Source organism: Strongylocentrotus purpuratus, unplaced genomic scaffold (assembly GCF_000002235.5).
Source record: "Strongylocentrotus purpuratus isolate Spur 01 unplaced genomic scaffold, Spur_5.0 spur5_scaffold_4, whole genome shotgun sequence".
Taxonomy (NCBI): domain Eukaryota; kingdom Metazoa; phylum Echinodermata; class Echinoidea; order Camarodonta; family Strongylocentrotidae; genus Strongylocentrotus; species Strongylocentrotus purpuratus.
The window spans coordinates 18,296,974-18,316,210 of NW_022145610.1; the positions used below are offsets into that span (position 1 = coordinate 18,296,974).

Genomic DNA, 19,237 nt, shown 5'->3' on the forward strand with positions numbered 1-19,237 from the left:
TCAAGTAATCCAAGTATGAGAAATTCACGAAAAATGCCTAATATGCAAATTAACTGTTCTCAGAGATCTTTTTCTCCTTCTTTCTTATTTTTGTTTTATTGTACGACCGCAACTACTTTCGAAAAATCTACCTAATAATCAATTTCAATAGCCTTGTGCGCCACCTATTTAAATAAAATTCTAACATGACAATGCCGTATTAGGCTAATGTAATCACATTATGATTGTTATTCTTCTGTGATCACAGAAGAATAACAATCATAATGTGATTACATTAATACGGCATTGTCATGTTAGAATTTCATTTATATGGATTTTTTGTTGTTGTAAATCTCCGCCTGTGTTCTGATTAACATGATCCAATATTTAAATTGACAATGCCTAGATTGTGGAGCTGAACAATAATGCTAAATTCCTGATCCATAGCATGGTGCTTTTCAGCCGTGTCGGGCCGGATGTTGTCAAAGTAATGGTAGGCTACGTCAGTCTTGTTGCTTTCAAAACGCGAAGAGAAGGGCCAAAAACCGTAGAGGTCTATTTCATCACAAAGCTGTATGGCCATTGAAACCATGTAGAACCCTGTGAAATTAACAACAACAACAACAAAATAACTATTTTTCAAGAAAAACGACGTAGGCCCTAATCTTTTAATGAAACGTTACTTATTATATTCCTTTCACTGTACTATTTCTATAACATGCACAAAATTCTGAAAACATTCTCAAACCACAAAGATATTTATGGTTTTCTTTGAAGGCATCACTGTGCGACACCTTCTAACAGTAATTTCTCCCAACCGTTTTTCCATGAAAATGAGACATAAGACTGACTTTTTAAAATCTTTCAACACTTATGTGAAAAAACGATTTCAGAAGTTTCATCTAAACATGGAAGCCAAACCCCAAAATATTCGTTAGAATAATTTGATTGCACAATCGATCGCAAATTGTAATCGTACGATCGATCGCTACACTTGTGTTACGGGACCCAAAACCAAAGTAACTCAAAGGCAGCTTACCAGTAGATAATCCTTTATCTATTGCACCAGTGCTTCCCCAGAAATCTATCACTGATTGGAAGTGTTTGGTATTCATGCATGCCATCTTTGGTTTCTTTCCTTTGAACAATTTAAAGGCTTTCATGACCTCAGGTAATCGTATCCCAAAGCAGGGTATGCTCAAGATGCCGCTGTATTTTGAAACGTCAACATTAAATTTCTTGATCGCCTTCCTTGTCCGGAATCTGCGATATCTGCTCCCAGGGGCCAAATGAAAAGAAACATGATAAAACAAAACAATGAATTAAGATGATGATGATGTGTAAGATGCAGTTGACGATGATAAGATAACAAATGAAATACATGATATCCATAAAAACCACAACGAAATATACTAACAATAATATTGGTAATGGCATTATTAATATGGATAATAATCATAGTTATATTAACTATAACAATAATGATAATAAAAAGAATAATTATTAATCACAATTATGATAATAAAAACAATCATGATAACAATAACACGAACAAAATCATGATAACAATGGTAATAATAATAATGAAATAATTTTACTAATAACGATAATAATAACGCTGATAATTTGATTTTGATTTGACTCGATTTGATTTATTTACCAACGTCAATACAGTAATACATGTTCATGTGATGTGTTTACATAATTTATACAAGAAGAGAAATTATTGGTTGGTAAAAGGGGCCGGATAATAGCTCATGTGCTAATCGGGCCTAACCCCTTAAACGGCTAAACAAATCATTTTGGTACAAAATAATACAACTTATATTACTAATAACAATATTGATTTAATCGGGAAGATGAAATAGAAGAAGAAGAACAACAACAACAACAAAAGGAGGAAGAAGGAGATGAAGAAAACGAAAAGGGAGAAGAAAAGAAGAAGAAGAAGGAGAAGTTAGTTTGCTGGTAGTTTGTTTTATTCCGGAGTTTAGGGCGCACTATTTAAAAATACTCTGGCACCAAACGTACGAAGTATCTACTTTTTCTTTTCTTTTGATCAGTGAATATTTGGGTCGTCACCCAGAGTAACTACATCAGTTAATGTTGTTCTTCCTGCGAGTACTGCAATTATCATCACCCAATCATGCAATTGCCAGGTACTCATTTGTACGCAAGTGTGTGTGGATTCATATCTAGCAAAAGGACATTAGTGCCGGGCTGGGATTCGAACCCTCAACCTTTAGCTTGATTGAGAGACAAATGAATGAACCAACCAGTGCTTGATCAATATGAAATCTCACCTTGTGCGTATTATGCTTGGATTCATCGTAATGTAATCATTTTTCAGACCAGCATCTACTTTGAACGGTGCGAGTGGTGCCAAGTTACATCTGTGATGAATGAATTGGATGACCATGAGTCACAGCAGATATATCTACATTATAATATTCTACCGTTACTTTTATCACGACCACCACTCCTCCTCGTCGTCGGCGTCCTCCTCCTCTATCAACTCATTCTACAACAACTACTTCTACTACTACTATTACTACAACTACTACTATTACTTTTACTACAACTACTACTACTACTATTACTATTACTACAACTACTACTACTACTATTATTATTACTATTACTACAACTACTACTACTGCTATTACTATTACTACCACTTCTTTACTACTACTACTACTACTGCTGCTGCTGATGCTGCTACTACTGCCTCTTCTACTACTACTCACTGGCGTATTGATTGGGGGGGGGGGGGGCTTGGGGGCAGTTGACCCCCAAATAAAATTCAAACGTGGTATATTTCTTATTCGATACCAATGATATACAAATGATGCTGAAATGACATGATTTTCCGGATTTTTTCTCTCACTTTTGCCCATTATGCCAGAGGCGGCACTCCCGGGGGGGGGGGGGGGCACTGTGCCCCCACTATTTCAGGTACTCCCCAAAAGCCCATTTTTACATAGATCAAGTGCCCCCTTTCTCTTCTAATAACTGTCCTTTTCCTCTCTTTTTATTTCTGGTGAGTACGTCTTTTCAGGTGCGAGAAATTCCCCTTTTCACCTCTGATATTTGTGCCCTTTTTAATTTGACTCGTGCCCCTTTACTTTTTGATTAGTGTACTTTTTCCTTCTTAATAAGAACCCCCTTCCCTTTCTCTTAAATGCCCCTTTTCAACTCTGATAAGTGCCTCTTTTATTTTGACACGTGACCCTTTTCCTTTCTAGTATATTGCTCCGGTTGTCTCATTTTCGCTCGCTGGACCATTGTCAGCACAAACGTAGCTAGTTCGCCGTCACTACCAAACTAGAATGTTCCAATATGTTGCAGGGTGTATATGCCACTGGGTATGATGTGTGAACCGGGTGTGCGGAAATGGTGTGTTGGGAGGGGAAGTGAGAGTGTTCATGTGTGCTATTGTGGTAATTGTATGTGTGTCAATAATTAAAGACTAATAAATGACAGATGGCTAATCATAAATCTACAATGACGAGTAAACTGTGTACATCACAGTCCACAGATAAATGTGCCTTGAACGTATATAGCAGACGGCAATCGGCGGATCAGACGACACTTGATATCGATGTATGTGAGATTGCTTCGCTAAATATAAAATACAAGAACCTTTTCCATAACTTTAAACTATCATCGATATCTGATAATTAAACAGTTAGTAAGATAAACCTACCAAACTACATAATGCAATGAAATACTTGACTGACAGTAGGGGAGTTTGATGTGGTGCACAATTGCACCCCTCTGTAAATAATCGAATAGTCCATGGCGTTCATGAATATTCATGTTTTTGCTTACCTCGGCAAAATGCTTGCCTATACTAAATGGAAAAATTACGGTGCGGGGTTGGCTGAAATGGACATAATGAACCATTCAGAACTGATCTATAATAATTCATGCTTGTTACCCTTCGTGTGCTTGAGCTATAACCTTACAATCGCGTGGCAAATTGCGTCCAAAGTTTGACTTATTGCACATGTTTAGGCAATGGCGAGCTTGCGACCTATTTTGACAAATTACGATGGGTGAACTTTCAAAAATCAATGAGACATGAGGGTTCCAATGAAAGAGCTAGTTTCAAGGTACGTCGGGGTGGATGTACTTTTCGTTTAAACAAAAAAAAAGGATTTTTAACGATTTTTGGGGGGTAAAGGTCCATAGGCTAACATGTTAGGCTGCTGGACTCTGACGATAGGGGGCGTTGTCCAATGAGACTAAACGGAGCTATATGTAAGTACTATATGGATAAGGGCCCCTTTTTTTTCGATATGAGCCCCTCCCCCTTATCAAAATGCCCCTTTTAACATCTGATAAATGCCCCTATTAAAATCAGATAGGTGTCCTCTTCCTTCAACAGATTCCCCATTTCCATTCTCAAAAGTGCCTGTCGAGTGTCCCTTTTCAGGTGCAACAAGTGTCATTTTCATCTCTGATAATAGCCCTTTTTACTTTGACACGAGCACCTTTTCTTTTCTAATAACTGTCCTTTTCCCTTTTGATAAGTGCCTACTTTTCCTTTCTCCATAACCTGCACCCCTAATTCAAGGTGATTCAGAGCCCCTTTCTCTTTAATTTTCCCTAGCGCTCGCTCGCTACGCTCGCTTCCATTTATAGATGTTATAAGTATGTTACTTATGAAAGAACTTTTCACTCTTTTTTCATTAGATTGTGCTTAATACTCATCAGGGTGTTTTTTCTTCCTTCTTTGTAAGTTGTAATTTTTTGCACTGGAACCTCACAAATCTTAACATTTTTGCTGGCTCGCTTCGCTCGCTCGAAAATTCAGACTATTACACCCAACAGCACAGTATTTTGCTTAATTAAGCAGTATCATGTTCCACGTAAGAATTAAAACAAAATAGCGATATCATCCCTGGTAGTGTAATCGCAATCATGACGATGTAGGGGTTTATACCAATGCATGTTTTTTATGTTTCCCTTTGTAGGTGCCCCTTTTTTGTTGTTGCCCCCCCCCCCCCTATTTTGGAAGACGTTCCGCCGCCCCTGCATTATGCTACTTGGTGGTGATACGGATTTTGTTCTGACTCCCCACCCCCCCCAAACAAAAGTTTTTTGCTCATTACCCCACTGCTACTACTACTAGTACTACTACTACTACTACTACTACCACTTCTACTACTAGGGTGATCACAATGCCTGTGCACACAGTCTGCCCCATGCACACACACACACAACAGCAGTCAGTTGGTATAAATAGCAATTTTTGTAAATTTATTTTTAAAAAACTAAACAATATTTTAAAAATTTTATTTCACATATATTTCAAGCATACCTTTAACTACAATTCTGTGTAGTTTCATTGTTATAGGCATGTGGGAAATATGTTAAATTATTTAATTAGAATATTGTCTTTTCAGCCATGTGTGACATGGCCCGCTGATCGCCCTTTGACTCGCATTGTTATTCTGCGTGGTGAAAATGCACCTCAATGTATAAAACTCCCCTACAAAAAATGCAATATCCTCATGTGTTTCACTCATTGAATCAAATTGTTGTTTACACTCAAGGTAGCCACAACTGTACTGGGATCACCAAATTTTTTGTTACTCTGAAATTCAGTCCCTGTAGAATGTTATGGCCTGTTGAATGGTTTCTCTGAAAATCGTCATAAATCCTCAAATCTGACATTTTTTAAAAATACAAATATACTGTGATGTAGCTGAAAGTCTGCAAATTCTTATCATATGATCGGTTTTTCTAAATAATTAGTAAAACACATGAGGAAATAGCTGTGATGGTGATCCAAGTAATTTCCATCGCCATATTTTATTGGCATTGCAAAAATATTTGGAATTTAAGGTTAATATTTGGTGTAAATATGATCTATGAATATATGATTTAAAAAATGCCCAAAAAATGAACGGTTTGACTTTCCTAATTTGCATAATGAGTGCGCGAATATATAATTAGCTGAAATGACCTAATTTGCATATTTGATGAATAATTCATGATTTTTTAATATTTCAAATGAAATATATTTCCATACCTGTCTGATATACATAGGTTTCACTGATGTATCATGTTCGGTTTAGATTTGATTACATATGCGCATATTAATTAGGCGGACTTAGTTATTTTCACAACTTTTTCATATCTGCAGATTCGCAAAAATGGCAAAAATGACTTATTTTGTTGGCTTCTGTTTTCAAAACGGTATAGGTATATGAATTTTCTTTTTTGTATTTTTTACCACAAAGATGATATTTTAATTTATTATTTGTGTCCAAGAAAGTGATGAATTAAGTTGTCAACTTTGTCGAATTTTGCCATTTTTGCCAATTTGACCATTTCTGGCAGGTTTTTCGGTAATTTTTGCGATATCAAAAAAATGGTAAAATCACAACGCATTGACCGATTTCAATTCTGTTTTTTGTTTTTGAAGCTTTTATAAAGCTTGATCATTTGCAATCATCAGATAACATGTGTTTGTTGTACTTATTTTTGGTGTGCTATACCTACTATAACCATTACTTCTACTACTAGTACTACTACTAATACTACTACTACAACTACTACTACTACTACTATTCATTGTACGACTTCTACTACTACTACTACTTATTGTGTATCTATTTAGTTAAATCACATAAACGTACACAAAGAAGCTTGTTCGGGTAGCAAACGATTACACACATATACAATTTCAAAATAAGACATAATTCTCGGTTTCGTTTTTTCTTGGACGCACTGTACAGTGCGTCCCATAAAAAACGAAATCGAGAATTATCGATGTTTTATCATAACTTAATCACAATTATAGTTAACAAGTGACACATATTTGGAAAGCTTAGATCCTCCTATTTCATTTGATGCAACTCATATGATTCATATCTCACGCATGAGTGATTAAAAGCAATTTGAAGAGAGGAAACCAAAAAGTCATTTGGCGGGCGGTATCTTAATTTTAAAAAGAAAATCACATTTCTAGAAAGTTCAATTTCTGCCCTTTCAAATGACACCTCAATCAGGAAAAATGAGCCAGGAATAACAAAGTTCAGTTTGTTTAAAGTAAGGCTTGCATTTCCATAATTTGATCAAACGAGTTCGTTTTCACTGGCTACCTGCCGTAGCAACAAACAGAGTTGATAAAAGACTTAACTCCGTTTCGTTGAAGATCAGCCATGCATCAGGTCTTTAGTCTTCTGTGTGCATGGCTGATCGTCAACGAAACGGAGTTAAGTCTTTTGTCAATTACTCTGTTTGTTGCTACGGCAGGTAGCCAGTGAAAACGAACTCGTTTGATCAAATTATGGAAATGCAAGCCTTACTTTAAACAAACAGAACTTTGTTATTCCTGGCTCATTTTTCCTGATTGAGGTGTCATTTGAAAGGGCAGAAATTGAACTTTTTAGAAATGTGATTTTCTTTTTAAAATTAAGATACCGCCCGCCAAATGACTTTTTGGTTTCCTCTCTTCAAATTGCTTTTAATCACTCATGCGTGAGATATGAATCATATGAGTTGCATCAAATGAAAGAAGAGGATCTAAGCTTTCCAAATAATTATGTGTCATTTGTTAAATATAATTGTGATTAAGTTATGATAAAACATCGATAATTATCGGTTTCGTTTTTTCTGGGACGCACTGTATATTACTGAAATCTAATTTGAAACATACGGTGTGATCTAAAAGATTGGCTTTGACAGCCTTTATGTTAGCCATGTAACGCAAATATTTGGAAAGCTGATTCCAGCTGGTGGAGCCTTTACAAATGATTCAATTTTCATTTAAAGCCTCACTGCACTACTTATAGCTACTTGCGCCCTCTATATAGCAAACAATGCGTAATCGGTTCCTGTTGGTCCCCCTTGATCCCCTTTTTCTTATGTTAATTGAGAGCTGATGTTATGAGATAACCGCCTGTCAGTGACCTTGCAGGAAGGTCGAATCCCCCCTGGCCAAACTAGTACAGACAGGCTTTACAAAATGTAGCTCTACGTTAGGGTACCCTTAGCCTCATCTCATTCGTGTTTCTCGTAGTGCGGGTCGATACATCATCAAAAAACAAGATTTTATCACATTTTGTGGATCATGCAGTATAATGCTTTGAGAGATAAAATATTATTCAAAGGTTGCCATGAAAGTTTAGTACAAACATCTTCAGATGAAATCTGCCAACTACCTTTGGATATCATAATGATTCGCAGCTCGTTTATGTAACCTATTTAACAACTTGTAATTCTATACCGATCGACCGGTCCAAAAATTGCAGCCATGTTAGATATGTGACTTTACATAACCCCAATATAATGCAATATATTTCCTTTCCTTTTGAAGCATTATTTACCTTAAACAAATCTCGTACAAAAAATAAGACGAGACCCAGTAGATCTACCGAGACAGGAGGTTGTTTGCCATTGCCCAACATTCTATTCCTGAACACAACAGCCTACAAGCAAATAAATATTGACAGTTCATGTACAGGACTACTGCCTGAGTCATCTCAATTCAATTCAATAATTGATTAAATAAGTCTTTATAAAGTATAGTGCATTGCAGCCATAGGCTGAATTGAGCATGTTTACAATTTTACACTGTTTTTGATACAGTCATATTTAAGATGGGATCAAACAAAATGTGAATGACATTGCTACATCCGACTGTAATGTCTATTATTACATTAAACCTCAATTGTCTCCCTCAAACCCGCTTGCGATCTTTATGAAAGGCTGCATATAGCTCTTTGAAGATTACTATTAGAAAACTACTACAAATACTACTACTACTACTTCTACTACTACGACTAATATTACTAATGCTATATTATTACCATGGGTGTCGATCCTTACGTAATACCTATTCATCAGGGGGGGATGAATGAATAGATCATCCCCCCCTGATGAATAGGTATCAGTTACGGATCGACACCCATGATTATTACTGATATTACAGAATTTTTCTTTTTCTCTCTCTCCCTTTTTATATGTCTCCTCTCCCTTATTCTTCTCCTCGTTCTCCTTCCTCGTCCTCTTCTTGTTCTTATTCTTCTTCTACTACCATGACCACTACTACTACTACTCCTACTACTACTACTACTACTACTACTACTACCACCACCACAACTATATCATTACCGGTACTAATACTACTGCTGCTGCTGCTGCTACAACTATTACTTCTACTACTACTACTACTACTACTACTACTACTACTACTATCACTTCTAACATTAATACTACTACTACAATTATCAATATTACTAAACATATTACTAATGTGATTGCGACTACTATGTCATACATTGCTACTGCTTTGGATTTCCCAACAAAATTGTTTACCTTATTACATAGTCGTGTTTATCAATACGTTCTCCACAGCCACTGTGTAGAATTGAACCGCTGTTTCCGACAAGTGCACACGAGTGATATCTCTTTCCCTTTGGTAGACCTATTGGATCACTCTTAGAGTGGAAATAAAGCAACATGTAGCAAAACAACAAGAGCTGCAATATTACACCCTAATCCCCTAATATTGGCAGATATTTTACATAATCATGTAGACGTCTCACATTGTGCATCTTTAGAATAATCAATGCCATAGTGATGGAGGTGCTTCATGAAAACATTTTTTTTCTTCCCCTTTGGAAAATTATAGACCTTAGATCTGATTTCAATAAGTTTGATTTGATTTGATCTGATTTGTTTTGATCTGATTTGTTTTGATATATTGATTTCTATATCATATTTCTTCAAACATGCAAAGTCATGCGATTTAATGTAACATAACTATTTTTGAAATTCAGTGCAAAGTTATATAGCAAATTAAAAAAATTAAATAACACGCTTAATGCATAATCATCAAAAAATTAAAACGCCAGCAGCGTACGTTGAACATTCATGAAAAGCATTAACACATACAACTTATTCCTTGAAGTATGTAATTGACATTAAATATGGTGTAATTCTACATTTCTCTTGAGCACCTAGTCAGAAATGACAAATGAAATAGATGAGTTATCTATCAACGGTAAGCTATATATATGCATTTAATGTATGTCAAGATCAGAGGAGTAACAGCTCTCTGAAAACTCGAAATCTAAAGCTTAAAAAATCGGAAGTAGTCGACCTAAAAAATATCTATCGACTTGATGACATCATCTTATGTTGAATACGCATGTTAACAATTATTTTGCATTAATTAAGCTCGGCTTGTCGCCTCTGCTATATGGGCAAGCCGACCGAGTCCACATGTATTGTCGTCAACGTAACTGCGACAAACTTAAATAACCACTAGCTGTTAAGCGGTTTTTGGAGAGGTACGGAAAATGGGGTTTTAATTTGCTTTTGTGCATTACTGAAAGGGTAGATAACTGTTATTCCTTTCTATTTGTATTATACATTAATTCAGCTTCCCATTGATATAACATTCTATTTTAATCGGATTTGAGAGGAAAGTTTAGGGGACAAATTATATCCTTCGTTAATAATCTAAATTCTGCTTTAATATGGATCACATAAGGTTCACGGATCGAATCCCGTTTCGGCACTAATATCCTTTGGCATCGCATAATTCTATATATTTTCCACTATGCACTCAGGTGTAGTGAATATATACATACTAGATAATAATAATAGGCAAATATAAAAGTCTGTTCATTCATGCGTGACCTATGAAAGTAGCAGAGGACTTCTCCTTGTCCTCTAAAAACGACACCCTCCGTGATTATCAACACGATCTTACCTTTGAAAGTCGATGAAATATTTCGGGCGTGATTTTTATTGGCTCTTTCGAATAAACTTGTTTTATAGTTTCGTTTATTTTGACGTTCTTTTGATGAAGAATAATGGTTGTGCTATCGTTAAGTTCTGGTCGATATCTCGCAAGCTCTTGTCTAGAGAAAAAGAAATAAGACAAACAGCAACAACAATAGTAAAAGAACGAATGGTAGAAAAGTGGCGCATTTACCATAATAATATTTTTTCTCGTTTTAACGAAATGATACGCTATACTTATTCACACCATGGACCTATTACGAATGGACATTCATCAAGATTCAAGATTCAAGATAATTTATTGTCATGTAAAAAATACATAAAATTTGCCTTCGGACATTTAAAGGTGCTATACACGTACATGAATATATAAATATATAAATACAGACAAAATAATTACATTTCAACATAACTTTTAACAATCATCACAATTTTAAGAAAGGTTGCATTAAAAGAATAAGATAAAAACTGAGGAAAAGGCAGTGCAGTTTAAAAAGCTTGTTTTGTTTTGTTATTGATCTCGTCCATCCAGGCACTTCCACGCCGGAACACCTCTCCAGCTATCACGCATCAACACTTTTTTTTTCTTTTTTTTTAATAGTTTTTTTTTTATTGATTCCAAACAATACAAATTAATTTTTAGAAATAAAGTACTTTTTTTTTTTCCTTGACATAAATTCAAAACATTTACATTACATACATTTTACAATTGATGAAAACAAAAATGAAATCAGTTGTATCATAAAACAAATAACCCCATCCAACCAAACACACTACTACTACTACCCCCCCCCCTCCCCATCATGCGACACACACTCCACCCGACCACACTCCCACCACACACTGTGCCTAGCCCCCTCAGAATACCCCAAATTGGAGCGACAGACAAAACCGAAACAATCTATTTAAAACATTTAAAACAAAATCATTTAAACGAGGCTACAATAGTCCAGTGTAAAAAGTTCATGAAAACTTTACTTGTTCCCACTTCTGTAAATGTAAGGCCAATTTACCTGCCCTCCCTGCAATATTCTTTTCTTCTTCCCTAAATTCTAACAGTTCTTTTTGAAACTCCCCCAAAGACAATATTACGGACTTTCCCCTGCATCTATATATCCAATATTTCAATGCAAAAATGATTGTATTAAACATTTTTATTAGTGGGGAGTTACCAGACAACCCTAAATGAATATTTATCCAGTCGATAGACCTTAATTCCTTTAGCTCAAACTTAGCCATTACATTTTGCCATAATATTTGAACATGTACACACTCCCAGAACAAGTGTAAATATGTTTCTATCTTTCGCTTACAAAATGAGCACAAGTTATCTACAACAAAGCCGAATCTGAATAAATGTTCTCTAGTATATATTGCTCCATGAAGCAGTTTATACTGAATTTCTCTTAGTCTGTTAACAAGAGTAACTTTCCTAGGCCTACTAAATATCTCCCTACATACCTTATTTGAAAAATCTGAAAATTCCCGTCCATCATGAATCTTCAAGACAAATAAATTTTGTAACTTCTCTATGAAATATTCATAAACCTTCCTCGATAATACATCTCTGAGGAGCTTCACAGTACTGTTAAACTGCATTAAAATATCATACTCTTTTACATCCACTAAACTCCAGTTATCCTTTTTTTCCGCTTCTCAAAATAGCTTCCCCAATATTCCATACATCAACAATTTTGTTTCCTTTTAACCCCAAATTTTGAAAATGAGATATTGCCCGCATGCCATTTTCAGCAAAAATATCTTGAGTTAAAATTATATTGCGTGTAAACAACTCCTCATCAAAAATCATTTTCTTTTTCAATAAGAAATCTTTATTGTTAAAAATAATTGGATTATTCTTTTCTTCAAAATTCCTACAACCTTCTAACTCTTCCCATGCTTTGATCATTTCTAAATAGAACTTAGGTACTTTGAAACTGAATAACTTGGAATCATAGTTACACCAAAAAAAAAATCTACCCCCTACCATCTTAAAGCAGAAATCAAAGTATAGCTTCCATCTCATAGATTTTTCTCCGTACAATAGTCTTTTCACCCACATTACCCGTTGGGTTTTTACAAACGAGTCAAAATTAGTCATTCGTAACCCTCCTTCATCATAACCTTGATACAATATTAATCTCTTAATTCGATCTTTCCCATTCCATATAAATTCAAAACATATTTTCTGTATTTCCGATATGACCCACTTTGGAACCACTAGTGAAGCAAAAACGTAATTTAATTTACATAATGCATATGTTTTTAATAAATGAATTTTTCCAAACACCATAAGGTCCCTCATCGACACACATACAAATCATCAACACATACACATACATCATCAATACACATACAAAGACACACATACTGACACACACGCACACCCCTATACACACCCCTATACACACCTCTTACACACACAATATATAACCGTACACGCCCTACACACACACGGACACTGTAATCAACATGAGAAGTGCTCCGGCATAGAAATGCCTGGATGGAGATGATTGAGACAATAAATTATCTGAGTATAAAATAGCTATTACGCAACGGCGACTTTGAAAGAAGAGAGAAGAGAAAGGAAGAAAGAGAGAAGAAGAAGAGACATTCATGCAAATTACAAATTACTAAGCTCGGGTGTGAAGGGCAGTGTAACGCATTTGCAGATGACAGATGAGTTATTTGTTATTGTTTTGTTTCATTTTTATTTAAAAAATATTATATGTTCAGTATATGATAACAAAACCAAATCATTTTATTGCAGAATTCAAATATTTGTGTTCATTAGTGAAAAGGCAAGATATTTGGCTCTGACAAAACTTTAACAAGAAAGTAGTTGTCATAGGATAAATTTCCTACGAAAGAGAAATCTGCAAATGCGTTACACTGCCGTCATTAAAATTAAATACATGTACATACGCAAATTACACGTGTATAAAATTAAAACATAGATAAAAAAATCGTATCATTATTAATGAATAATCATCATGTGTACACATATTGGACTTTCTGTTAAAAATTTCCTGAAGAAGTTACCCTGTATTTTGACCTTACAAATGCTTCCAGGTATATGTAGATACATTAGTTATGCTCCTTTGTTTATGTAAAGCGCATAGAGACATATTGTATGATGCGCTATAGAAACATATTATTATTATGAATATTATTATTATTATTATGTGTACACAATGAAAGTATTAAACACATGAATTGCACATTATCAAAAGAAAACCTAAGCACTGCTATGCATTGAAAATAACAGTGAGCACAGCTCATCTGTTAAATTCACTGTTGAAAGCTTTGCATGCTGCAATAAAAAATGACTGTCTATAATCTCTCAATCCTCACTTTTGGCAGTCTAATCCTACCAGATCTGTTTACAAACACCTCATCATGGAGTGGGTGTGATTCATCTTTCATTATGATATCAAGCCTGGTCAAGAGGGCTGATTGTACAATGTCTTCTAATTGTTGCATGGGTATTCCAATAATTCTACTGGCTTGTGATACAACCCTTGTCAGTTTAGACTTATTTTTCCCTGTTAAACCACTGAACCAAGCTACTGAAGAGAAACATATGACAGACTGGACAACACTTAACAACACTTAACGAATTCATTGTGATTGTCTCCGTCAATGTCGTCTCAATAACATTCCGTACATTTTTATTCACTTTGATCTCATGATGGTCACCGCCAATAAGCCGGGACAGAATCAAGATAGTGATTTTAAACATGTTAATCTTTATGCGCAGAAGATAATAAATCGCTTAAATCATGGGGAATCGATGTGCAGTTCTGGTTAATAATTGGAAACTGTTGTTCCGTGTACTGTGTTCTTTTTTTGAAAAACATGTTGATATTACCAGATAGGTTGTGTTTGGATTGTTTGTGATTTAAAATCCCGTTTTCCCCAATGTACTCATAATATTCCAGAATTACAACGCACAGGGCTTATAAAGATCATGGCCTTTTAATTGTTTTATAAGGTCATTGGTGCGTGCAAAAGTGTGCAAATCAGTAATAATAAATTTCATATCACCAAAATCGTCTGCTTTTCGACTTTGCTGCTTCCCATTGGGGATGTTTTTTATTGAAGACATACTCTTACAGAGCACACCATCCAAACAAAACCCAAGAGAGGGAAACTGCTCATTTGTCAATGCCCGAAAATGATATACGCAGTCGTTATTGTTAAAACAGCTGAATGTTCTCATTAAGATGCACATAATCAGAAGGCGGTGACTATCATTGAATCAAAGAAGGAATCACGTTGAATGTCCATCTGTAATAGGTCCATGTTCACACTCAGGAACATATTCACACACCCACACGCACACACACACACACCGCTGTATTCCCCTCACCCACGCTCACCGTTATAGTCCTCTAGGCAACGTACTTCCTCCAGGCTCCCCGCATAAATGATCATTAGGGGAAATTACTACCAGTACTAGTGCTACTGATACTATAGGGACTTTTAGATTTGCGTGGATTGATACGTATGACGTCCATTCAAGGCAGTGCATTAAAAGGACGTCGATCGTAGCATAGACCTATTGTCTTCTAGCGATTCTAAAAGTCCCTACTACTACTACTACTACTACTACTACTACTACTACTATTCCTACTACTTCTACTACTACTACTAATAATAATTATACTTCCAATACTACTACTACTAATAATAATACTACTACCAGTACGATAGTACTAATACTACTTATGCTACTAATGATAATAATACTTCTACGGCGACCACGACTACAACGACGATGAGCACTCATACTACTACTACTACTACTGTACTAAAACCAAAACTACTACTACTACTTCAACTACTTCAACTAGTGACACTACAGTTACCACTACTGCTACTATTACTACGTCTACTACTACTACTACTAATACCAGGGATAGTGCTTATACTACTACTAAAATTAATAATACTTCTACGCCGACCGCGACTCCTACTACGATGACGACTACTACTATAATACGACAACGATGACGACGAGTACTTCTTTTGCCACTATTACTACTGCTACTACTTCGACGAGTACTACTTCTAATACCACTACTACTACTCATACCACTACTACCAATGATACTACTGCTATACCATGTACAAGGGTGTCGATTTGTATCCGTGGTTGGGGGGGATGATAGGTGCCAAAATATTTTCGGCAATGGATCAAAGCAATCAAGAGGTAGAAGCGTGTGGCAAGTTGCACCCCTCCCAAGCGCGTAGCCAGGATTTCATTTTAGGGGGCGGTAGTGAGCACGCGAAGCGCGGTCCCTAGGGGGTTGCGTGCAGGGAGGGGGAGTTCCCCCCCCCGCGAAGCGCGGAAGCTTTGACGTTTCACTAAATTATTAGAGAAGGAAGACGATTCGTTGGACCGTTCTCGACTCTTAATCCTTGTTTGAATCAAGTTCCCCTTCCTCCGCGCGTAGCGCGGAAGCTCTGACGTTTCATCAGATTATTAAAGAAAGAAGACGATTCGATGTACCATTCTCGACTCTTAATCCTTAATGTTTGAATCAAATTCCCCCTTCCCCGCGCGTAGCGCGGAAGCTCTGATGTTTCATTAGATGATTAAAGAAAGAAGACGATCCTATGTACCATTCTCGACTCTTAATCCTTGTCTGAATTCATTTTCGCCCATTCCTGCGCGAAGCGCGGAAGCTTTCACATTAGTGAAAGAAGACGATTTGTTGTATCGTGTCCTTCATGAACTCAGTTTCCCCCCTACCGCGCGAAGCGCGGAAGCTTTAACGTTTCAATAAATTATTACTCTTAATCCTTGTCTGTATTCATTTTCGCCCATTACGCGCTTTGCGCGGAAGCTTTCACGTTTCATTAAATTATTCGTAAAAGAAGACGCTTCGTTGTATCGTGTACTTTGACGTTTTATTTGATTATTACGCTTAATCCATGTCTGAATTCAGTTGCCCCTAACAGCTTTGCCCTTTTCACTGAATTATTAGAGAAAGAAGACGATTCGTTGTACTGTTCTCTATATTAATCCTTGTCTGAATTCAGTTTCCCCACTGAAAATAATTTGTGTTACAAATAAGTTGTGACATAATAATCTTTCTCCAAAAATGAAAAATCTTTTAGGAAATATCAGGAAATAAAATGAGTGAACAAAAAAATAAAGATACAATGACGTGAATTTTAAAAAGGGTGAACGGAAACAACATAACAACTAGAGAACTATTTTATAAGTCGTACTAATGTCCGAAAATCTTTCTCCTTGTCTCCGATCTCATCACGAAATCGTCACAGAGTTCATCTATGTTTACACTGTCCAGGATTGTCTGATGTGCATTGCAGATTGCTACTTTTGCGCTTCGCGCTTAACATTTAGCTCGTTGCTTTTTGACGCTGCGTCTTTGCATTTGGCGCACTGCATTTCTATGATGCTGTTGATTGAACAAATTGAATAAATTCATCAATTCCCGATGAAGCCGTATGAGCGAGAATTCAATTTATTCTTGTCTCATATACGGTTGTCTTATTTACTTCGTATATATGTATGTATTATGAAAATGAGATAGCAAAATGTGTATATTGCAAAATGTATAGCAAAATGTGTATCTTGCGAGTAATAACCATTAACTACTCTCATCGGGCTCTCATCCTTAATTTTTCTCTTCATTTTTTTTTTTTTTGATGGTGAATTATTGGGGGGGGGGGATGATTGTACAGGCCATCCCCCCCCCACCTGAAATATTGGGGGGGGGGGATATATCCCCCCCATCCCCCCGGGATCGACACCCATGACCATGTACTACTGCTGCTACTACTACTTCCAAGAATAACATGACGACTACTACTTATACCATAACTACTACTTCCATATTCCTGTACGGCCATGCATTATGGCTCAAGGCATGGGCACACAGAAGATTTTTTCCTGTTGGGGACCGGGGGAAATTCAATGAATTATTGATAATTTATTGCATTTTTTGTGGGAGCTGCCCCTACCCTAGCCCCCGCTGCGTACAGTCATGGTTCAGTGTCAAAGCAATGGCCTCGTAACTGTGAGGCACCAGGATCAAAACCGTGTCGATGTGCTATATTAGTGCCCTTTTATGGGGCATTAATCCTCATTACTGTCATTTATGACTTAAGGGCGTAGGTCCCCTAGTTGATAAGCATATTAGCATACACAGGCTTTAGCAGTCACGCAAAACAAACACTGGCAAATTATTATTCAATAAAATCTGAGAATGTATACTATTATCTAGATCTATTAGGAATAAATCATTGTCAAACTAATTCCATAAATTGGGGGGGGGGGGGGGGGGGGGGTAAGAGGATATTTTTTATTTTATTTTGGTCCCGAAATTTGAAAATTTGACCGATCAACATTTCGGTTCGTTGGGGGGGGGGGGGTGGGTAAGGTCACCTTTTTTAGGTCACCGATTAGCATTAAATTTTTTTTTAAAAGATAAATAAAAAAACGAAGGGGGGGGGGGAGGGGTTTCCTCCAAAACACACACATTACGCGCCTGTCCACGATGCATGTCATGTATTATGTTGCTAATAAAGTGAAGTGATTACACCACGTGCCCTCAATAAAAAAAATATTTTACGCACAATCACATTTATTCTACCAGTGTTCATGCTTTCTCTGTTTTCGTTTAAAGTTTGTTTGTTTTTTGTTTTTGCTTGTTTCCCTCAGTGATATTTTAAAAACAAAACTCTCACCTCGAAACATTTGCATTAGTTTGGTTTGCTTAACAACTGGCATAGTTCATACTCTCACCTCAAGCTATGTGCATTAGTTTGGTTTGCTGTCCAATCCTTCTTGACCAATTTTTCATAAACATACAGAAGTTGGTCACCGATGTCTCTGAAGTTCCAGATTTTACTTAGCATGGAATTATTTTTCATTCTATAATCAACAAAAAGAAAGTTGCGAAAATTATAGCATGAAGCAAAATGATAAAATATCAAAAGGACATCTGTTATTAAATAATTCTTAATCTAGAGGTTTCGTTGTCAGTGATGAATCCCTTTACTGGGAATGCGAAGGCCGCGGGGTTTAAGCCCAGGTGTGGAACTTTTTGAGTACTGTGTTTTATTCACTTTGCTCCTCTACATACAAGCAGGCAGTGATCATTCATGATAAAGAGAGTTATGCTGTACATATTCCATTAGGTTTCATCCAGTCACTTTTCTCGCTATCAATGTATTTTTTTTAATTCGATTTTAGCGCAAATTGCGGGCGTTAATTGAGTTTTTTTTTAGGTGGGGGGGGGGGGGGTGTTTGTTGTGTTGAGCACAAAACACCACTCAACACGTAGGACAGTGGTCATTATTAATAATACAGGATGTTACTTTCTATAACTTCTACCAAGTTTCAACCGGTTACATTTCCTGCCACATTTTTAGTTTGTGATGTTCCTCAACTGAGTATCAAAGACGGGCATTTGGCATTTGGGTGTGTCTGGATCGCCCAACCCAAATCCTCAAA

General features: G+C 36.3%; 1 protein-coding gene across 1 annotated transcript; it reads right to left on the minus strand.

Annotated features, from left to right (window-relative positions):
- Positions 1–349: 349 nt before the first annotated feature.
- st8sia9 (ST8 alpha-N-acetyl-neuraminide alpha-2,8-sialyltransferase 9) lies at positions 350–18,654 on the minus strand. The gene is given in 6 exon segments (NM_001126310.1): positions 350–579; positions 1,019–1,251; positions 2,283–2,372; positions 9,313–9,434; positions 10,715–10,865; positions 18,527–18,654. Coding segments are annotated over 6 exon segments (954 nt in total).
- Positions 18,655–19,237: the final 583 nt, after the last annotated feature.